Below are 21,128 nucleotides of genomic sequence, written 5' to 3' on the forward strand. Positions count from 1 at the left end.
TTTCATTGGGTATTGTCATTGACCCATTATCTTCGCCCAATGAGGCTGTCCTAAGTCATGTAAGCAGCTTTACGCATTCCCTTCAGAAGTCAAAATTTAGACAAGTCAGAAAAACCAGAGAGCCTACGGAAGTGTTCTGGCATTGAATGAGGGAGACGCTAACGGGGACCTTTCTCTTTCAAGTTTCAACTTCGAAGGGACCATTCGGCAGACACAATCACTGTTCCGCTCAAGTGTACATACATTGTGGACTGTGCTTGCTTGTTTTGCAGTCAACCACAACCAAAATGAATTTGTATTATTTCCTATCTAGGGATACTGATTCAATTTGGTGAGGAGAAAAATAGCATAAAGGCAACTAACAATGCAGCGCATTTTGCAGATATACCCCATTACAGCATTAGATGCAATACATAAGTAGAAAACGGGACTGTAAATGAGACAATATGAGGTAGCGGGCACCATATTATGATGAACTAAATTATACTACATTTCTATTTATCTTGCCGAGGCCTAATTATTGACAATTCTAGTCTCACAAGTCACAACAGCTCTGCATGCTCAAGGGAATAAAAGTGTTTTTCTATAGTGTTGAGAGTTTCTTGATCAATTTCCCCCGCAACAATTAATTTTGGAAAGGAATAATCTAATTCTTTCGCTACTGCCAAATCACCTTCCACAACCTGCTTCTTGTGCGTTTCTTTCTCTTCAACTTCCAATTTGCTTGAGCCTTTGCCCAGGTTGAAGAGTTGAGATTTCAGCTCCAAGCATGATTTCAAATCCTCCTCGCTCCGAGCTTTATTAATTTTATCACTAAGATAACTTGTATCTGATAACTTTTCAGGCCTCAAAATTTTTGGCCTTTTTGATGCTTCATTTGGTTCTTCCACGTTACCCTCGACAGCACCCTTCTGAAGCTTCTTTAGTCCCTCATCCACAATCTGTCTTACTCTATTTCTCACACTACTTGTTGAGTTAGATCTTATAAGCAGTTTCAACCATGGGATGAAAATCCCATTGTTCCCCATCGAAGTAGGGTTAGACGCCAAGGCAGAGGATGCATTGTCTTCCGGGGACTCCACAGATGAAACTTCATCCAATAAAGCTACATTTCGCATGTATCTCTGGAAAGCATCATTTTCTACTTCAATGTTCCTCTCCGTGTACTCCTTTAACGTGGAAAATCTCCATTTATTAATTATTGAGGCATCCTGTAATGATTCTTGTCACTTCAGTACAGCATACGGCTACCCACAAAAAGCTCTCAAACAAGCACATTTTTAGATTTAGATGTACCTTCCTAGTTATTGGCTTCCTCGACTGAAGCGAAACATGCAAATTATTGAACTGGGCAAAACTGTTGGAAAGCTGTCGAAGGGATGCAACTCTACTTGCATTCCTGAAATACATATATTAATTCAAAAAGTCATCCATCAATAAGAGTTGGAAATGCATTTCAATTGCTAAATATGCAACTCAAGAATATGTGAGTTGATATAATATAGCCCAGAAGCTAGCCAGAAAGACAATTGAAACCTCATGAATAATGTTGCATCAAGAAACTGGTATGATATTGAAAAGGGTGTTGGACAGAAAGGACATACAAAAGATGGCATTTTAGAAATAATATATGCATACATATAAAAGATATAAAAAGCATCAAATAATTTCTAAAGGCAGAAACCTATTGCGGCAAGATTCTAGTAAGATATCTTGAGAGTTTTGAAACAGAGAAACCACTTGGAGCTATTACTGAATAACATAGAAATCCAGAAATGCTTTTAGAGGCACTTCTGAACCATAGGGGAGAGAAAAAATCTTGCCTCCTAATTGTTAAGAAACTGAAAATTTAAATGTTCATTTCTGCGAAGCCAAGAATGTTTAAGAATATGAAATTATAAGGATGGACGTGATGCAAACTTTGGGAGGGGGAAGGGGCACTATGACTCAGAACTTACGAAGATGGAGATGATTCAGAGGATTGCTGATCAAGTGGAGCAGCACTAGAAGATGGTGACTTGTCAGGAATAGTTGAATTTGCTTTCAACACTGCATTTGCAAGATATAAAGGGGGAAATAAAAATTGAGTTTAAGACCCTAATAATATGGAAAATTATTTAGAGCAAAAGAATGTAAACAGATCGCCGACATAATAGCAGCATATATTTTTGTTTCTTTTTCTCAATTCATCTTCTTTTTAGGCAGGACAGAGCTTTACTTATGCTACTCGTACGCAATTGCACTTTATCCAACATGATCATCCGTAAACACTATTTGCTTTCATGAATTGATATCATCAAGTTCGAAGTTGCATGTAGGATAGGGATATACCATATTAACAGGACATTATCTTATAACACTATGACTAACGTAACTGGCAATAACCCTAAGGATAAACAACTGAGAAAAAAATTACGCCATGGTTGAGGACGCAAGATAGGTGGGATCCTCTAAGTGTGAGCTGAGAACCATGCACACAATAGTTGTTTAATGGTCAGAGGAAGAATGAGCACGTTAATTTCATTAATGACCACTGGGAGTATCAACAATAGTCCTCAAAGTGCAATGAACGCAGAGCAAATGCTAAACATCAATTAAGAGTACATAATTGGCAAAAACAATGCAGAGAAAGGAATGACAAGGAGAGATTGATATGACCGAAGGGCATTGCAAAGCCCAGGAAAATGTGAAGGGACACAGCCTGGCAAAGTGGAAGTTAGTGGGCTAAGAAACTAGTGAGTGGACCAAGTGCCAACAGATGGTGTACGGTTGCTTCGACATGAACCAAAATTACAAATTGGTTAGTCACTTTAGAAGAACAACTGAGTAGGTAAACACATAGCAAAGTGCATAAGCATGATGGATAGAAAGATAAAGTAAGCCATAGGCATACGAAGGACGAAAAGGCAACATGGTCAGGGGTAGTTTTCTCAACAATCAACCTGCCTATGGGGTTTTGGGAAAGGCAATGCCATCCTGTGCTATGTAGCCCAGTGCCTGAATCTACTATCTTAGGTTGTTTCCCAAAAGGGGGATAATTTTGTTTATATAAAACACCAAGGCTAGTTACTTAAAGCTGTCGTTTACTGGTGACTCTAAGGCCTTTGTCATAGCTGTACTCAGATGCTTCAAAAGGATGATTGCCATGGTCACAAGCTTCTCCATTTTTATTTGTCAACACTCGCCAATAAAGAACAGTTCAAACTAATTTTGGAATTCCTCAGGTATGTAATATCTAGCAAACAATGCGGGGTGCGGTTTGCCCTCCAAGGGGTGTGTTCAATTGGAAGGAGGGTGAAATGAATTATTACTTCAGCCAAATACGGAAGCCTGAAAGTTCTCAATGGTGACTTCAGGATGGCTTCCTTCCAAGAAATATGCTCAACAAACAACATATTGGCACTACTGGCTAAAACAGGGCACCCTAGCTTGGCTGAAAAATTCCCAGTGACTTCGATGAAGATTTTGATTCCTCTTAGGATCCTGTTCAGGCTCATGGCTAGTTCTTTCATGGTGACTTTAGCTTATGCAATTTTAACATGGTCCAGGATGTATCATGGGGCCATGGCACACGGTTCCAGCAAACCAAAGGGGAGTGCCTGGGGAGAGATATTGCCTAATCTAGTTAAAACATCAGAAAAGGAAATTTTGGAAAGCATGGTCTTTGTCAGCTTAACACACCATGAATATGACATGGATTTTGATTTCTTGAACAGCAACTCTTGCATGACTCAAATGGACACCTGCAACATTGACTAAGCTCATCAAAACAATATAGAATGAACGAGATCATCTCAATTTATAATGACTGTATCGTTTCCAAAAGCAATATAACTTCTATTGTTTGACCTCCTCTTTTGGAAATTAATTGTGTTTCACTGTAGGGCCACGGTGAAAGACAAATATCAAGACCAGTAATGATAGAGTGCCTGAAGACAATATCTTTGCAAACTCATTACTTAGGTCTCCTGTTGAATTAGATCCCATCCACTATGACACTAGATCCGTTGTTTTTGACAATGACCTATCACCATGTCTAACCTCAGAAAACACTCCCAATGCTATAAGAAAATTAGCTCAACCTAACTGTTGCCAGTAATTTATGATTTGTGATTCAATAAATTAGTGAGCAACTCACGCACATTATCAACAATATATTTTCCTAGAAAAAATTTAATCATAAGGGAGCAGCAGCTTGGGAAAAATTAACCATGTTTGGCAAATGCAATTGCATGCATATGCCATCATTGAAGTTTACAATGCCCTTTGAAGGACTTATAATTTTTGCTGTCTATCCTATTCTTTGTGATACAAAAATATAGTTTTATCTATCAAATTACCACAAATTTAATAAGCAGAAATGCAACTATCAAGTTCATGATGTGAGCTTACGATCTAGTGGAGTCCTCTGGGTATTAGGAACCACAGCGATACTGCTTAACCCTGGGTAATCATTAAAGATAAATTCTACGCCTGAGCAAATAAAATCTATGCGCAATATGATCAACCTTTTTTCTGAACAGTTAATTATTGATAGAGCCTAATGCTATGGTATGATCCGTGTAGATGAGCTCACTAAGCGGAATCAGATTTTTGTACCTTATTTCATCGTATTTTTATCAAAATATTCTTTTCTCAGTTTTTATTTTGTTGGTAAATCAATTTAATTTGTTTTGATGCCAGAGCTACTAGCACTATACTCTTTGGGTGCTTATCAGGCACATCTCTCGACTATTTTGCACTTCACCGCATATTGTTGATCACTAGTCCCCCAGCACCTTCAAATTCATATTTAAACTTCTCTATTTTGTTTTTGATCTCCCACAAAAAAATCGTTAGTTCCCCAAAGTTATCGCCTTGCAATACAAAGAAATTCAGACAACAGATCGGGAAGCGTGACAAAGAGAACTTACCTTGAACGAGCAACATTGCCGCATTGTTTACATTTTGGCTTATTATGCCCACGTTGGGATTTTGGTGGTGTGTCCGTGCGATAACCCAAGCTAGCAGCCAGAGTTGTTAGCTTCGCCGGGGGCGTGGCAGTGTTCAGGATCGTGTCATTGCTGTTGCTGATTGCCGGCGGCGCTGCCGCCATAAGCGCGAGCTTTGTTCTTCAAGCGCAGCGATAGGTGAACTGAAATTTGAACTGAACCAAGAAAAGCCGTCCAAAGTTGTTCGCTTTATCGTTTTCGTCTCAAACCATGGAAAACCACTCCGCCCCTTGGGGGGGGGGGAACAAAGATTCGTCGCTCTAGCACCCAAGGACATCGATGCACACTACAGATTTCAAGCGGGACAACGTCACGGCCGTCACGAGTGACGACGATTTCGGCACTCAAAGTCGTTCAGCTTTTTCTTTTTTGGCCAGGATCGTTAAGCTTTCTTTGTTGGGTCCACTCTTGACCACTAAAATAGGCCAGCCCATATATTGCCATTCAGTTTTTAGTTCATACAACAAAGTTGCGGGGGCAATCTCCCCTTTGCGAGCCCAAATAATGACAGGGAAAAATACATAATCTGGTAAAAGAGAAATTAACAGAACAATAATAGTTTTCCTCTTGGATAAAATATGTAGAAGGACCACAGATCTACAAATTTATGGGGAAGGATTTAGCTTAATAAGAGGGAGGGCATACTCGGAAGAAAAACTTTCAAAAACAGCTAAAAAATTACTAATTTGAACAGTTTTTCCTACTACAATTCTTTCTTTTTGAATTTTCTTCCCTTTTAAATAAAGAGTAATAGGTGTAGATGAAGATGTCTTCTCGCAGTTGGGAGCATGATTTAATTATAAATTCTGACAGTCTAGTTGTGAATATTATTATTTTATTTTTTGGCCAGCTGTGAATATTATGATTTTCACTTTTTCTAGCTACGATTATGAGATTGAGAAACCTTCCGCAGTTTGAAACTGATCTACTACTAATTTTGATATTTTGTTTTACAATTGGACTTTCATTTTTTCTCCTAAAAAAATCACAACATTTTACAAGGCTTTTCACAATTTATTGTGGATTTGTAATTAGATTTGTCATTTTTAAGATGCCTGCTCTCTGAACCCGGCTGCCATGCTTTGTGATTGTAGTTTTCTGTTTTCCGCTTCTCCTTTTCCCAGTAAATCCAGAACTTGTTTTGACTTAATGACTTCAGCTGAAAAATAAATCAGTCTCTTAAGTGAAAAGGGTTAGTTACCCTAATTTCTAACTGAAATTGATAATTAACTCGTATAAATAAAACAGAAGCAGAAAAGTTAATTTTTTTTAAAAATTGATCAGTACCAGATTTTATTTTACAAAAAGAAACCAACATGGGAATTGGGATTGGAAAAATGATAAAGAAGTTGAAAATAATAACATCCCAATTTAAATACTTAAGACTTAAAGAGGTTAAAATCTTAAAAACAGAAGTAGTGCCCCGTATGATATTTTGCAAATATAATCAAATCATTAAAATGTCCTTGTATAAGTTTCTTTAAAAAAAAAGGTATCAAATTTTTTGTTATTGATTATTTAACTCTTGTCATTACTCTTTTACAACTTGTTGTTAAATAATTTGTCATCATCAATATATTTCTTATTATTTGTTGTTACTACTTCTTATTATTAACTTACAACTTATTAATAAACTTTTTGATATAAGAATATTTTTGTTATTTAACTATATTTATAAAATACTAGATTAGATATTATTTCTTTTTTGTGGGATAATTCAAATATTGCAATTTTTGATTTTTTTTATACATGATTTTCCATTGGGACATTTGGATCCGGCGATTTGATGGTTCCGCCAAATTCGTGACACGTGTAAGGCTGTGACATAACTCATCTGTTTATATCAGCCCGCCATGTCAATCGGCTTCATTTCAGCTAGTGTTGCATCGTACTTTAATCAGGCCCATAAATTATTGCATTTATTTTATTAAAAAATTATCTAAATCAAAACAGACAACTCACTGAAAATTCAATCCCTATTTTTTTTTTCAATTGTGCACATGCATCCTTTTTTTTTTAAAGGCGATTCTCCTCAATTGTTTGATGCAATGAATGTTGGAGGAAAAAACGTATATTTCTGTGTTATTTTCTGAAAAACATATCACTTCCGTCTTTAAATATAAAAATTAGTTAATAATCCTAATTATAAAATGTCAATTCAATTTATCTTTTAAATTTCTAGTGTGTTTTAAAAATATCTTCATTAATTATAAAATATTTTTATCTAAAAGTAATTTAAATATATATAATTAAATAAGAATAATTTAGAAAAGTTAATATATATTTGTTATAGATATCTAGTTTGATTAATTTTTTTTAATATTTTAAAATTAATTGGGTAGTGTTATATGATTAAAAAAATCCAGGTTTTTTAAATCAATAATTTTTTTGCCAGCTTTTAAATCAATAGAGTTTGCATGTGGACCCGTCCGAAATATCCGCAAAGTTCTCGATGGTTGACACGTGTATAACCTTTCTGTCGGCGATTGGATCCAGCGCGTTTAAGATAATTACAAGCTTGCCATATTGGCCAAAAATATTACTAACTTGCCATTGCCCGCCATAACTTCGTCTTCGTGACTCCATACTTGTCAGCCAACCACTTCTTCAACCCCATTGAGTTGCCAGGTGTACTGACTCACATTCGCGCACTCGCTTTCGCGAAATCATCATCTCGCTGAACATGGAGGATCTCATCAAGGGCTTGGCCGGAGCTGTTCTCGATCGCCTGGGCAATGACGAAGAGCCCAATTCCCAGTCCCGCGACGAACGCTCTAGATCCACTTGGGCCGAGGTAGCTGGCTCTTCTCTTCCATCGGATCATTAACATGGTATTTTAAGGTCGATGTTTCTTTGATCGGGGGATGAAATGTGTAGGTTGTGTCTGGAGATCAGGATAACGATGAAGGCCGGGGTGATCGCAGACATGGGTACCGTGGAAATAACTGGAACAAAGAGGTTTGCTCTTGGATTTGGTTTGGCATCGTAATCCTGTTTCTATGCGATATGAAATTGAAGTTTCCAAGCATAAAATTCTGATAAAATTCGAATTTGACTGGCAGGAGCAGTCTCGTCTTGAGCAGGAGAGGCAAGCCGACCGTTCCAGACTTTCAACCAGACCACACAAGGTGAAATCTTGTACTTCTTTTAAATCGATCTTGGGACTCTAATCGCACAACTGATGTAGAATGTAATTATAGTGACATTTTTATGTTGGTGATAGGAACAATATCGTCCAGAGCAGGAGAATTGGCAAGAAGATATTTACAAGACTTCGTACAAGCCTCATAAGGTGAAACGTCTTACTTGCTTAATTAATCATACTCCTTGAAGCAGAACACGCAATTGCGCGAACTATATTGTGTCTTTGTTGACAAATATGATCGTTTCAGGAACAGTATAGTCCCCAGCAGGAGGAGTGGGAGGCTGAGAATTGCAACCCTTCGAGCAGACCCCAAAAGGTGAAATTTTCTCCCCTTCTTTACATGATATTTGCAGACAGTTTGTCTTCTGCATTTTGAGCTATGTTTCTCTAGAGAAATAGATAAAAAAGTAAAAGGTATTTATCTTCCTTTTGGTAGACCAAAACGATACACGTTATCTCCATTTGCGTTTCAGCTTTTACGCGTGCATTGCGTTGTTGAAGATTTGGAGTGAGCTTGGTCCTTGTCCTCGCTCCTGCTTTTTGTCTATTTTAAAAATAATTTTATTTTTATTTTTTTCTTCAGCAGGATGAAGAAAATGACGATGGATGGGAGACTGTTGGCAAGAAACCTCCAAGGAAGTCACACAAGGTTTGTTCTTAATGGCGTCTTATAGGATGACTCGTGATGATTCATTTTAGGCAAAAGACATTGAACCAGCATGATCTATTTTCTCTCCAAATGATTTTCTTTTTTTTGGGGGGGGGGGATTCTTCTTCTTTTTAAGACTGCTTTTTTATGGTTCTGAACCAGAATGAGCTATACCAGCTGTCTGTGTATTCTACATATGTTTTGTGTGCTGGGAATCAAAACATGTCACTTAAACCGAACTAGCGAAAAAGTAGTTTTGTGAACTCTAACTGAATTCAGTGGCTCAAAAAATAAAAACTACATGAATTCTGATGCATTTCTTTAAATAACGCGTATTATGCTGGTAAAATTGTTACTAGGCATATTATATTAACTTGTTAGTCTGGGATGCAATCAGTCCAGATTATTTCATGCCGCAAAGCTCACTGAGAAGTACCTTATCAACTTGTTGACAGATCATAAAGGATCACTGGGGTGGTTACAAAGCACCTGCTGAAGAGCAAGAATACTCTAATGACGTTGAAATTGGTGCCGCTCTGGAGCCCTCTAAAGATGAACTTGCTGATTTCTCACAAGCTTGTAGTAAACTTTGGGATCTTGATTTAAACCGTCTGGTGCCTGGCAAAGATTATGAAATTGATTGTGGCGAAGGGAAAAGGGTTTCCCAGAATGAAGATATGGCGCAAGGGAACCTGTTTACTTGGGTTAGTGACGACGTATTCAGAAAGCCTACATTTGCTCGTTTTTGTTCACTTCTAGATAACTACAATCCTCAGCAAGGATACAAGGAAGTTGTCACATCTGAAGAGAGACAAGAGCAAGCTGCTTTCATAGAAGAAATCAGCAGAACAGCACCAATTAAATATCTTCACAAGTATCTTGTATCCAAGGGCATTGCATCAGGGAGTTACCAGGATTTTAAAAGATTGATTAGCAGTCTTTGGTTTGAACTTTACAGCCGAGGTGGTACTTCTGGTTCTTCTTCTGCATTTGAACATGTTTTTGTTGGAGAAATCAAGCAAAATGGAGAAGTTTCTGGCTTTCATAACTGGCTTCAGGTGTGTGACCTTGTATTCCTTCCAGGGGGGAAAAGATAAAAACTTATGGCAAATATCCAATTAGGAATCAGGAAATCATATATTTTTTTCTTTTTTGAGTGAAGGAATAAATCATATTTGAGTCCTTTATCAACCATCACTCTGACAATAGTCAAATATTAGAAGGCTCATGCATGAGGCAATTTTTGGATTGTGGATGTGTCCTATCCACTGGCATCGTAAATAGTATTCCATACCCATGGAGTGTAACTTTGGAGTCAACACAAGTAATACCTTCCCGCAGTCTTGTGTTGTCAGAGTTGGCTATAACTTATCTGCACTTTATTATTTACAATGGGGTTGATGCTTGTTCTATAAGGTAGTTTTTTTTTTTTGGGTGAATTGCCTATTGACGTGCTGCTTATCTACTGGTTTGCTTGGATTTGCTAATTTATTTGATTACTTTCTTTTGTTATGCTTTTCATTAGTCTGCAACATTTTTGTTCGTTTTGAAGTTATTAAATGGATACGTTTGAGCTGATACTAAAATAGATAGTTTTTACTTTTAATTATCATTGTCTTTATGATGACATCGTATTTATTTTTCATTTCACTTATTGATTATTGATGTGTTTGAGCAGTTTTATCTTGAAGAAGCAAAAGGGAGGGTTGATTATCAAGGCTATATCTTTCCTCGTAGGCGGGGAGAAATTGTGAGTGACTTTATCTATGTTCCTACTTAAATTCAATATTTGATGCTGAGTGTGAACACCTAATTTTGTTTGGGCGCCACAAAATTACTGAATTAGAGAAAAATAAAAAATAAAGAATAATAAAAGATCAATACCCTTCTTGATTCTTTCTTGGAGGCTAAGTTTGAGAAGTCTACTGTATGACAAATCAAAAAAGAAAAATATCCCTATCACAATAAATGCAATAAAATAAAAGAAAAAAATTAAAAGTCAATTTAAGAAATGTGAGGTGGACACATTAAAAAGGAAAATAAGAAAGATCAGAAAATAAAAATAAAGATTTCTCATTTAAGATGACTAGCTCCTCAATTTAGAAACATATTTCGGAATTATGATAGTAAAAAAAAACGAAAATTAAAATAAGAAATCATAATTTGATGATGATTTGATGCTCAAATAGAAAGTTACATTATGAGTCATAATTAAGAAAATTTAAAAAACGAAAATTAGAGAAAATTATAAAACTCTAGGTGGAGCCTATAAACAGAAGAGTAAGGTTTAGAGGAACTCAGTCAGAATTTTTCAGTGAAGAAAGAAGGCAAGGTAAAGAGCTCTTCTATCACCTTATTTCATTGCAATAAGTTGTTTTGGGGAAAGAGAAAGAAGGCCTGACTTAAAAAAAATCTTGTTTTCCATCTTTTTCTTTCTTCTACCTAAGGAAAGTCTACATTCTTGTGATTGTTATCACATTTATAAGTTGGAGCAGTGATGGCTAGAGGGTTGGATCTAACATGATTGTAGTTAATCCTCACTGCTCCTCTTTCTTTTTGATTTATTCAAAATATGCTTATATCTATTTATCCCCACATGTACTCATTTCAATATCCACTTCCTTCTTTTTTTTTTAATTTTCATTTTATTTCATTTATTCTATTTTTGGTTCATGTTTTTTTTTACCAATATGTGTATATAGTTTTTATTTATTGGCTTACTATACAATGTATTTTTTTTATAGCCAATTGATAAGTGGAGTATCAAGTATGAATTTTTATTCTCATCTATTATGCTTAACTTGAGTTTCATGTTGACTTATTTTTGGTGTTCTTTCTTTTTATTTTTAAAAGTGCTTCTCTTTTTAAAATTTTTACCGTGTGAGGTTTTTAAAACCTCTACAGGTATCTAGATTCATTGGTAAATCGTGTGAGACTATGGGAGTCTTCACAGGAATATTAATGTGGTTGTGCAAATTTTTCTTTTGAAATAAGGGGGGATTTGGCACCATCTTTATAAATAAATAATAGAATAGAAATTTTTTTTAAATATGTACAAGTAATCTCAGAATATTTTTTTAAGAGTCGTGTGAGATTTTTAGAACCTCTGTAGGCTTGAACGATTATTCTCTTGTGTGAGGTTATGAGAACCTTCATAGGGAGGATAATCCAAAATTTCTTTCAAAAAATACTTTTAAAATAAAAAAAAACTTGGTTTCATATATTAAAAAAAATACAAACCCACCAAAAGCACTTTTTTTTAATTGAATAAATATTTTCTAAAAAATACTAATCAAGTGACACATTTTTACTCTCGAACTACATGGGTTTTGATCCCTCTAAAGAGTATGTAGGCTCTAGGTACTTATCCTAGGTCAAGTGCAATTTATAAATAATTTATTTTTTGTTTTTGTAAATAATTTTTTTTTCTTTTCTTTGTTTCTTTTGTTTTAGGGTAATTAAAGTATAATTAAAAAGGTTATATTAATTTTGAATAGTTGACTTAAGGTAATCGTTCTCTTGAACAGGTGTTATAGGATGCCTAACACCTTCCCCACACACAATCAACTCTCGAACCCTATTTAGTTTTCGTAGACCACATATTTTTAGGTTTTCAAAATTAACTTTTTAAAATTTTGGTGGCGACTCCTCTTTCCTTCTTTTTTACGGATGACCAAGATCCGGGCGACACTGAGTGTATTTTTACCAAGCACCTACAAGAATTATGGGATTAAATCTTGTAAGAAATGTTTTAACACCAAACTCATTTGTGTAATCGATATTACTCCCTTCAATCTTTTTTATAAGAGACAAATAACTAATTTTACAAAGTCAAGAATTACAGTTAGAGTAGTTAAATATGTTGCAAATGTGAAATTCTTTTCCAAAATACCCTTATTTAATAATTGATTGGTTGCGTAATAATTGATCTCATTGATAAATACACCTTTTTTGTGAGGTCGGAAAAAAGAAAGAAACTTGTAACACGTGCTCCAGACAATAGGTTGTAAATTTCTCTTATAAAGGTCTTAAGTTGGATGTCAGGACACAGGACTCATATTTTCTGCAGTACACGAAGCAATTTAATCTAGATTCTAGAATACGTTCAATTAGCTATGGTATTGAGGATACGACGGTGCTTGTTATTGTTTGAGAATTTTATCTACCTGAGTAATGGTATGCCCTCGCCCCTACGGAGTGAGTGATTCCTACCTGCAGGAAGCCTGAATTATATAATATCTCAGTTCAGTGTGTTATGATAATCATTGTAAACAAATTTAGGCTCCTTTTATTTACCAAAGTTGGCATGACTGTGGAAAATGCTTTCACTGGAGATTAGTTTCCTAGAAAACATGTTCAATTAGGTCTATGATCATTATAACCTTTTAAGTTAAAAGCATACTTAGAAAGTGGTGCAACTTTTTATTGTTTCTGGGTGTTTATGTCCCAAAGAGGATAGCGATAAGCCTACTGTTGCTAGAATTGTTTCCCCATGGACCTGAATTTTCTTAGATTGTTTCGGCCGTATGTGGAATACTAATTTTACTACGCTAAATACAATTACACTTTCTGAATTAAACATCAAAATCCTATAATACCCTTTCCAGTGAATCATTTTTGTAAAAAGGCATAGCCTCTATAATCATCCTATTTTACTCCATATATCTTAGTATTCTCCTATGCAAGCAGAAGGTTGTCTCGTAACTTGTCCTGATTTGAGCTGCGATCATATCATTCTAAACTTCCAGTATTTGCTAACGTCTCCTTGCAGCCAGACTCTGAAAGCCAGCTACTGACGATTCAGTTTGAATGGAATGGCGTTCTGAAATCTTTGTCAAGCACTTTGGTTGGGGTGAGCCCAGAATTTGAACTTGCCTTGTATACTCTCTGTTTCTACGTGGGTGAGGAGGATAATCACATCCAGCTTGGTCCATATTCAGTCAACATCAAGTGCTATCGATTTGGTGACCATATCGGATCTGTTTTTCCCATTGCAGAATAGTTCAATATTCATCAGTGGACATCTTATATTCTTACCCGTGTACTCGAGATAGAACTTGCGGTTATGACCGTGAAGGCTGTTAAATTAAATTATTACAAGATAGTTGTGATATAAATATGAAATTGGTTATCAGAAGCTTCAGGGAGATTCACTATATTCTTCTGATTCTCTCATATTCCATCGCAAAATCTGGTTTCCGAGTATATAGTGGTGCTGTATCAATCGATGCACCACATATCCTAATTCCTAAAGAGTAGGAGCTCTCAATTATTATTATTTTTAAATATAAACTTTCAAATTCAAATACAAGATAAATAAGATATTAGAATAGGATAAACCAAAAGAAAATTGAAAGGATATCTGAAAGATAATGTGGTGGCGTATCTGATATCTCAATGGCGTCTGGATGCCCGGCAACTGCACATGCATAGATACATGGGTATATGGGATACAAAAGATTCCTGCAGAATATTCTATTCTTGTTAGTACTACTTTCGGTTTTTAATACAGTAAATTAAGAAAATTAGTTTAAGTTAGTTATTTATAATAAATGTATTGTTTTTCGTAAAAATATTTTATTAATCAAATGTATTAGTTAGAACTGTTATTATTATGGGGATTTTTTTTTTAAAAAAAGAGATAAAATAAATTGAGTTTTATATTTAGAATCAAAATAAAAATTAAACTAGTTCTTATATTAAGTATTGAGTCAGCATTTCACAAGTTTCATTTATATCTTACCATAAATATCTCAAAGTTGTCTGGTTTCGTAAAGTACAAGAATGGGAACTAGGCATGTGCAAACGATAACGATGCATCCATCTCTAAAAATCCTTCACTAGTATTCTAATTTGCGTGCGCAATTCGTAGCAATCCGTATGAAAATATCTGATGACACTGCAGATTTTTTCCTCTTTTGGAAACGCTTATTTATTTGTTCAATGGTATTTTAGTTCAGCGATTACCCTAAACCTCTTTCAAACTACACAAAATCCTTGTCCAATAATCCTTGACAGTCAGAGACTATATTTCATGAACCAAATATTTAGCTTGATTTGGGTGTTTAATTGTTTATGCTTACTTGCTTAGATAAATTGAGGGATAAGATTTAAATCATATTAGGTTGGATTGCTATAACTCATTGTTATGTTACACACATACTCAAAGATCAGCGGAAGACAGTAACTAGAGAGTACAAGAATATATTACTGCTTTTATGATCATATCTTAGACACTAAGAGTCTATGAAATGTCTCTTAGTTCAAGGATCATTTTATGTGGTTTCAAAGCTGGTGAAGGCATATAACTACCAAAAGACTACAACACAAGCAAAATATGAATTAAAAGCTTACAGAGTTGGCTGGGGGTGGGGGACCCTATACTGTCCATATAGCTACCACTTTTCTATAAGTCAATAAGCGCATAGTTTAATACATGAAATGGCTTAGATTCTCCTTAGAAGGTGATCGAGAAATAAGGGAGAGTAACGGGCCGGTTGGGCTACTCGGCTCCTAATTTGTGATCTAATTGTTTAAGATTGTATGCCCGTACCCACAAATGCCTTGTTTAAGCCTATTATTAAACTAGCTGGTTTAAACAAGCAGGTTTTTCCGGGTCTTTGGGAACCCGTTTAACATTAAAAAAATTTTCAAACCTGGTTAAATTTGAAGACATTGAAATATTATCTCTTATTCTTATTCCTACTAAACTTTTTTAGCTTAAAGACAAGAAATAACTCAAGTAAGCGATAAATAAATAACTAATTAAACCATCAATCAATCATAACATGATATGATAATATCATAACCATTAACCAATCAAATTTCAAGCCAAGGTCTTACGTTCTTGAAATTAAAAGTTCAGAGCAAACTTCAAAAAATCAAACCATGAAAATAGGATAACCTTCACTAATCAAAGTCCCTACTCTATAACAACACTTTTTGTCCTATGTCTGTCTCCCTTTTTATTTTTTTAGCAAAAAAAAAAGCTAAACTGGAGGGTACGGGCAGCCCGTGCCTATACCCGTGGTCCGTCTATTTATTATTGAAACCAGCCTGTTTATTTCATTTTTTCTGTGGCTCAAAAGGGCCCAATCTTTACAAGTTGCGGGTGGAATGGCCAAGTTGCAGGTTACTTGCTCTCCCCTATCAAGAAAGAGTATAAGTCGGATCATTTGAGACTCAAACATATAACCCCAACAAGAAGAGATGACTCGCACCTACATATTTAAGCCCAACAATATGAAATGTAGATGGAACATTATATTAACAGCATTTAAAATATCAATGGAATTGGGTCTAACAGAATGAGCTAGTTCCCACAACCTGATAAACTAAGGTCAAATACTCACTAGGAGACGTGTTCACATTTAGTGTCTGACAGTGCATCAAACAGAATTATCTCCAAGAAAAAGATATCTGTACTTATTGGGGGAAAATTAGCGTTTAAAATGCTTTAAGAGTAGTAAACTGTTGATCCGAGACACAACCAAATTTAAGGTCTACTTGTTTTTGTGTTTCTTGAAGTTGCATGCACGTCTCTCCCGCCGGGTTTTCCGGCGAACAGATTTTTGTTTCTTTGTGAGACTTTAAGGGTGGGGGGGGGGGAGTTGAAAGAGGAAGAGGCAGAAACGTTAAAGAGATAAGGATTCACTTCCTCCGCAGAAACATGTATTGGTAGGGCTATGCATTAGAGCGAGACAGCTCAGCTAATTAACACCTTCCCACATTACACTACAAAACATCATTTGTCAGTTAAAGCTCCTCCAAGATTCGGAATTAACAACACGACCAACTTGTCCCTCCATTTCTCTATCCTATTTCTGTACTTTCGTTCTCTTCTGATGCTGGTGTCTTCACCATCACTACACATTCCTTGATCAAATTTCTTCCGAATTAAGTTCTTGGTTTTCATTCATTAAGTATACTTATACAATATAAAAAGCCTTCTTGTTCTGCTGAATAGAGGCCAAAGGCACTTGTAAGAAAGTTTGTTAAGAGAAGACTAAGAAATAGTATTATCACCTAAACAATATCTCAGTATATGATTCTTATGCAGCGGAAACTTTTCTTTTCGGGTTGATTTGTTGATTTGGCATTTCTTTAGCAATGGGGTAATCAGATAATTCAAAGAAGTGCAGAAAATACTTCTTCAGTTCTTGTGAATGCGAAGCTAACAACGAGGACTTTCTCTTGTTGCTGCAACAGGAAAATCTTAAAGTTAGCATATCAGGCACATGCAGTTATAAACATTTGTAAGCATACAAGAGAACTTAGTGGTAGATGTTTCAGAGAAGACTTTTAATTTGATGCTATCTTCAATATGAAGACTAAGGAAGGTTCTAATGAGAGACCAGCAAGAAGCAAATGCGACTATTAGTAGCGACTTTGAGTTGAAAAGTTCTATTAAGATTTGAACACTTGAAAATAAGAGTACAAGGCTGGCAAAATTAACAAAAGACTTGTTCCAAACCGCACGTTTATGAGGACTTGGAGGTTTCCTTATCTTGAACAAGTTGAAGCAGGGCCAAGAGAATATTTTTTACAATTTCTGAGATATTTTCATCCACGAAAACTAAGTTTGTAAGACGCAAGGCACGCTGTGGAAACAAACCAATGACCAGTTCGCAAGCTGACTTGGGTGGTGTTTGTCTTATGGTGGCAATACAGTACCACTCGTTAATTATCAAACCAAGCATCAGGTTTCAGAAAATGAATTACTCAACAAGAAAAATTAGGCGTCGTTCACTCTCTTTTGGCTTTGTTTTGCTTATTAGCTTCTTTCTGTGTACTCACTTTTTTTCAGAAAAAATAAATTTCTAGAGAAAATATAATATAAATTTAAATTATGAATTAAAAGCAAGGTGAACTCCTAATTATTTATTGGAGAGATTTAGTGAACAAATTAAAATGGCTATTTTAATTTGGGGGAAAAAACTAGAGACTAAAGTGAGGCGGCAGATCGCTTGGGATAGCTGAGAAAATATCAAAGGGTTTGCATCATGTCAAGATATTTCAACTATCTATTGTTAACAAACGACTTGTCTAGTTTTTTCTTAGAACAATTTCGTTATTAATCTCGAGGTTAGTCTAACATAGTAAACTTGGAATGAGTGGATGACCAAACAACAAAAGTTACAGCCAAACAGTATGTTTTATGAATCAGAATGATCCTCATTCTCACGTTGGAGACAAACCATTTAAACAGGTTAGGCAGTTAACCGTTAAAAATCGAAGCTTCAGGCAACTTTTGGTGGGTCTTAAACTTTCCATTAGATAGGAAAGGAGGAGCTGAGCTGGGAACGCGTCAACGAAAAAGGAAGACGAAGAAGAAGAAAATCTCATTCCAAATGTGAGCCGAATGGCTTTGATTTTTTGCGCTTTTTCACTTTTGAATCAGACCCCACCAGGTTTGTCCACTTCAATTCTCAAATTAGACCGTTTCTTTCCTATAAAATAAGGCTTTCCATGTTGAGTAATTCCCTACATGCTGCCTTCATCTTCCCCTGCAAACACAAAAATGGCTTTAGCTTTTCGTTCTTCAATTTCTTTCATCAACCAGAAAGAACCCAAAACTTCCGACGTCGTCGTCTCTGCTTCAGTCTCCTTCGCCAAAATAAAGCCATCGCTCCGCCTGCGAGCCATGCACTCAAACTCGACGCCCGAATCACAGGCCAAACGGCACAGTGATCATCATCATCAACACCATGCGAGGAGGACGAAGGAGAAGTGGGAGAGAAAGTACACGCGCCGTCGTCTGTGCATGGTCACAATCACGACCACAAGGAGTGGATGAAGGTGCCCGTGTTCGTGATGCTGCCGTTAGACACCGTGACAATGGGAGGGACTTTGAATAAGGCAAAAGCGATGAATGCGAGTTTGATGGCCCTCAAGAGCGCAGGAGTTGAAGGAGTGATGGTGGATGCTTGGTGGGGTTTGGTGGAAAAAGATGGCCCTTTGAATTATAATTGGGATGCTTACATTGAGCTCGCCAACATGGTGCAGAAACATGGCTTAAAGCTTCAGGTGGTCATGTCTTTCCATCAGTGTGGAGGCAATGTCGGAGACACCTGCAGGTATGTCTGTCTGTGTCGCACTTCAATTATTTTCGTGAAAATATGAGTACAACTGTCGGGGGAAAACATGAAACGAAGCAGAGTTGGGAGATTATATATTTCTCTAAATTGAAGCATAAATGTGATGATTGTGTGTTTCAGCATCCCTTTACCGCCATGGGTGCTTGAAGAAATCAGCAAGAACGCGGACCTGGTTTACACGGACAAATCAGGGAGGAGGAATCCTGAGTATATCTCGTTAGGCTGCGACTCACTGCCCGTGTTAAGAGGAAGGACGCCTGTTCAGGTCTATAGTGATTACATGAGGAGCTTCCGCGACACTTTTAGAGATCACTTGGGCACTGTTATTGTGGTAAGTTGCACAATTTCTTCTTCTGCTACGATTTTGGAATCAATGGGGAATTTGTGCTTGCTTTCTCCATGTTATCGTATTAACTATACATGCTGTTATAGAAGAGATTGATTTTTAGATGCTGCTGGGCCGCCGCCGCCGCCAGCAGCATTAGAGTTGGATTATATTCTCAAGTCAAATTGAAGTCTCAAAACGGGTCTTTCATCATTTTAAATTCTAAAATTAGAGTGTGTTTGATAGGCAGCCCATTTAAATTCTAATACCACAACACTCTTTTTCAGGAAGTTCAAGTGGGAATGGGTCCTTGTGGGGAGCTGCGATATCCATCTTACCCAGAAAGCAACGGAACTTGGAGGTTTCCGGGAATAGGGGAATTTCAATGCTATGACAAGGTAATTCACGAATTTTCGAATAATCTTTCTAAACAAGGGCTCAAATTATAGTTCTGACATTCTTTGTCATCACAAGATATAATTTCAAAAAAATATGTATCTCAGTAACTAAAATGACCAGTTTGTCACAACTCATACAGTATATGCGAGCATCTTTGGAAGCATCAGCAGAGGCCATTGGAAAGAAAGAATGGGGAAGAAGCGGACCCCATGACGCTGGCCACTACAATCAATTCCCAGAGGAGACTGGATTCTTCAAAAGGGACGGAACGTGGAACACCGAGTACGGACTCTTCTTCTTGGACTGGTACTCCACCAAACTGCTCCAACATGGCGACATGATCCTCGCATCTGCCAGTGAAATTTTCCAACATTGTGGGGTCAAACTTTCCGGGAAAATTGCCGGAATCCACTGGCATTACAGATCAAGGTCGCATGCTTCTGAGCTAAATGCTGGATACTACAACACTAGATTCCGTGACGGCTATCTACCAATAGCAAGAATGCTGGCAAAACATAGGGTTGTGTTCAACTTCACCTGCATGGAAATGAGAGACAGAGAGCAGCCAGAACATGCAAATTGCTCACCAGAAGGGTTAGTTCATCAAGTGAAGATGGCAACTAAGGAAGCTGGAGTAGAACTTGCTGGTGAGAATGCACTGGAGAGATATGATGCACATTCCTATGCTCAAGTCTTGGCAACAAGCAGATCAGACTCGGGCAATGGATTGGCTGCATTTACATACCTTAGAATGAATAAGAAGCTGTTCGAAGGAGATAATTGGAGACACCTCGTGGACTTCGTGAGAAGCATGTCTGAAGACGGTCGGAGACACGGACTTCCACATTGTGATTCCATTGGGACGGACCTGTACGTCGGTCATATAAAAGGCACTAAGAAGAAACAATATCAAGATCAACACGTTGCTCTTGTGTGAATATTTACGGAGGCATGTTCAGGCGCCGTGGGGTATATATATCTTTTAAGAGTACACAGTAAGATGTTACGGAAACAAAATCATAAAAAGACAGAGAAACAGAGAAAAGTGGAAAAGTTGTGACACGAATACAGAACTGTGGCATCCGTGTTGTGCCATGCCAAAACCTGCGATGGTGGAGAAGAAATTATTTTGTTCATGTCATGTATATAAGTCCAGTATCATTGGATAAAACCTTTATACCTAAATATCCACTGCATAGTGATATCGTACTTTATTCGCGATGTCGGTTGTTTGGGAGAGACACCCAGGGGCCACGAAACTCATTATATACAACAAACACTTCACTTCTGTCATAGAATAAGAGCATGTTGTGTTTTCTTGTTTATAGTTAAAAGCACCAACTTCTCTCTTAAGTATATCAGTGCTATAGACTAGCACAATTCTCACCTGGAGAAAAACATAGTCCATATTCCTAAAATAATCTTTCATACTGCAATGCATGAACCTTTGATGTCACGATGAAGCCAATATGTAGTTTCCTGGAAATATAATTCTGCAAATTCGGAAAACTATTCACATTGA

The 21,128-nt window shown here is 36.6% G+C and overlaps 3 protein-coding genes across 7 annotated transcripts; 2 read left to right on the forward strand and 1 right to left on the reverse strand.

The window, feature by feature from the left end:
- Positions 1-433: 433 nt before the first annotated feature.
- Positions 434-5,227, reverse strand: LOC114720662 (uncharacterized). 2 transcript variants are annotated; one of them, XM_028906334.1, is made up of 5 exons: positions 4,914-5,227; positions 3,682-3,743; positions 1,959-2,049; positions 1,297-1,399; positions 434-1,211 (listed from the first exon to the last, which is right to left on the reverse strand). In XM_028906334.1, exons 1-5 carry the CDS (start codon positions 5,093-5,095, stop codon positions 543-545), a joined length of 1,107 nt encoding a protein of 368 aa, XP_028762167.1. In that variant the 5' UTR covers positions 5,096-5,227; the 3' UTR covers positions 434-542. The 2 variants fall into 2 exon arrangements, with proteins under 2 accessions (XP_028762167.1, XP_028762175.1); XM_028906342.1 differs by lacking the exons at positions 1,959-2,049; positions 3,682-3,743.
- A 2,356-nt stretch (positions 5,228-7,583) lies between these two features.
- LOC114720786 (poly(U)-specific endoribonuclease-B-like) lies at positions 7,584-13,967 on the forward strand. Of its 4 annotated transcripts, none has more exons than XM_028906501.1 (9): positions 7,584-7,785; positions 7,869-7,949; positions 8,060-8,119; positions 8,215-8,283; positions 8,384-8,452; positions 8,720-8,785; positions 9,241-9,843; positions 10,464-10,535; positions 13,557-13,967. In XM_028906501.1, the coding sequence occupies exons 1-9, from the start codon at positions 7,675-7,677 to the stop codon at positions 13,785-13,787; spliced, it is 1,362 nt and encodes a 453-aa protein (XP_028762334.1). In that variant the 5' UTR covers positions 7,584-7,674; the 3' UTR covers positions 13,788-13,967. The 4 variants fall into 4 exon arrangements, with proteins under 4 accessions (XP_028762334.1, XP_028762342.1, XP_028762318.1 ...); XM_028906509.1 differs by having other exon boundaries at positions 7,585-7,785; positions 8,054-8,119; positions 13,475-13,666; XM_028906485.1 differs by having other exon boundaries at positions 7,586-7,785; positions 8,054-8,119.
- Positions 13,968-18,305: 4,338 nt separating this feature from the next.
- LOC114720677 (beta-amylase 3, chloroplastic) lies at positions 18,306-20,959 on the forward strand. Its single transcript, XM_028906352.1, has 5 exons — positions 18,306-18,386; positions 18,503-18,861; positions 19,003-19,213; positions 19,495-19,605; positions 19,746-20,959. Exons 1-5 carry the CDS (start codon positions 18,306-18,308, stop codon positions 20,541-20,543), a joined length of 1,560 nt encoding a protein of 519 aa, XP_028762185.1. The 3' UTR covers positions 20,544-20,959.
- The last annotated feature ends 169 nt before the right edge of the window (positions 20,960-21,128 follow it).

Source organism: Neltuma alba, unplaced genomic scaffold (genome assembly GCF_004799145.2).
Source record: "Neltuma alba isolate B1F8T4 unplaced genomic scaffold, ASM479914v2 tig00002258_pilon, whole genome shotgun sequence".
In the NCBI taxonomy this organism is placed as follows: Eukaryota; Viridiplantae; Streptophyta; class Magnoliopsida; order Fabales; family Fabaceae; genus Neltuma; species Neltuma alba.

Bases quoted from the DNA above. Each gene is read 5' to 3' on its own strand.
- LOC114720786 (XM_028906485.1), top strand. From the start codon at position 7,675: ATGGAGGATCTCATCAAGGGCTTGGCCGGAGCTGTTCTCGATCGCCTG. The intron at 8,120-8,214 runs GTGAAATCTTGT...TGTTGGTGATAG, and splicing joins TTTCAACCAGACCACACAAG to GAACAATATCGTCCAGAGCA. The intron at 8,453-8,719 runs GTGAAATTTTCT...TTTTTTCTTCAG, and splicing joins CTTCGAGCAGACCCCAAAAG to CAGGATGAAGAAAATGACGA.
- LOC114720677 (XM_028906352.1), top strand. From the start codon at position 18,306: ATGGCTTTAGCTTTTCGTTCTTCAATTTCTTTCATCAACCAGAAAGAA. The intron at 18,387-18,502 runs GTCTCCTTCGCC...CCATGCGAGGAG, and splicing joins ACGTCGTCGTCTCTGCTTCA to GACGAAGGAGAAGTGGGAGA. The intron at 19,606-19,745 runs GTAATTCACGAA...CAACTCATACAG, and splicing joins AATTTCAATGCTATGACAAG to TATATGCGAGCATCTTTGGA.
- LOC114720662 (XM_028906334.1), bottom strand. From the start codon at position 5,095: ATGGCGGCAGCGCCGCCGGCAATCAGCAACAGCAATGACACGATCCTG. The intron at 2,050-3,681 runs GTGTGTTAAGCT...TTGCAAATGCAG, and splicing joins AAATCCATGTCATATTCATG to TGTTGAAAGCAAATTCAACT. The intron at 1,400-1,958 runs GTAAGTTCTGAG...TATGTATTTCAG, and splicing joins TCTGAATCATCTCCATCTTC to GAATGCAAGTAGAGTTGCAT.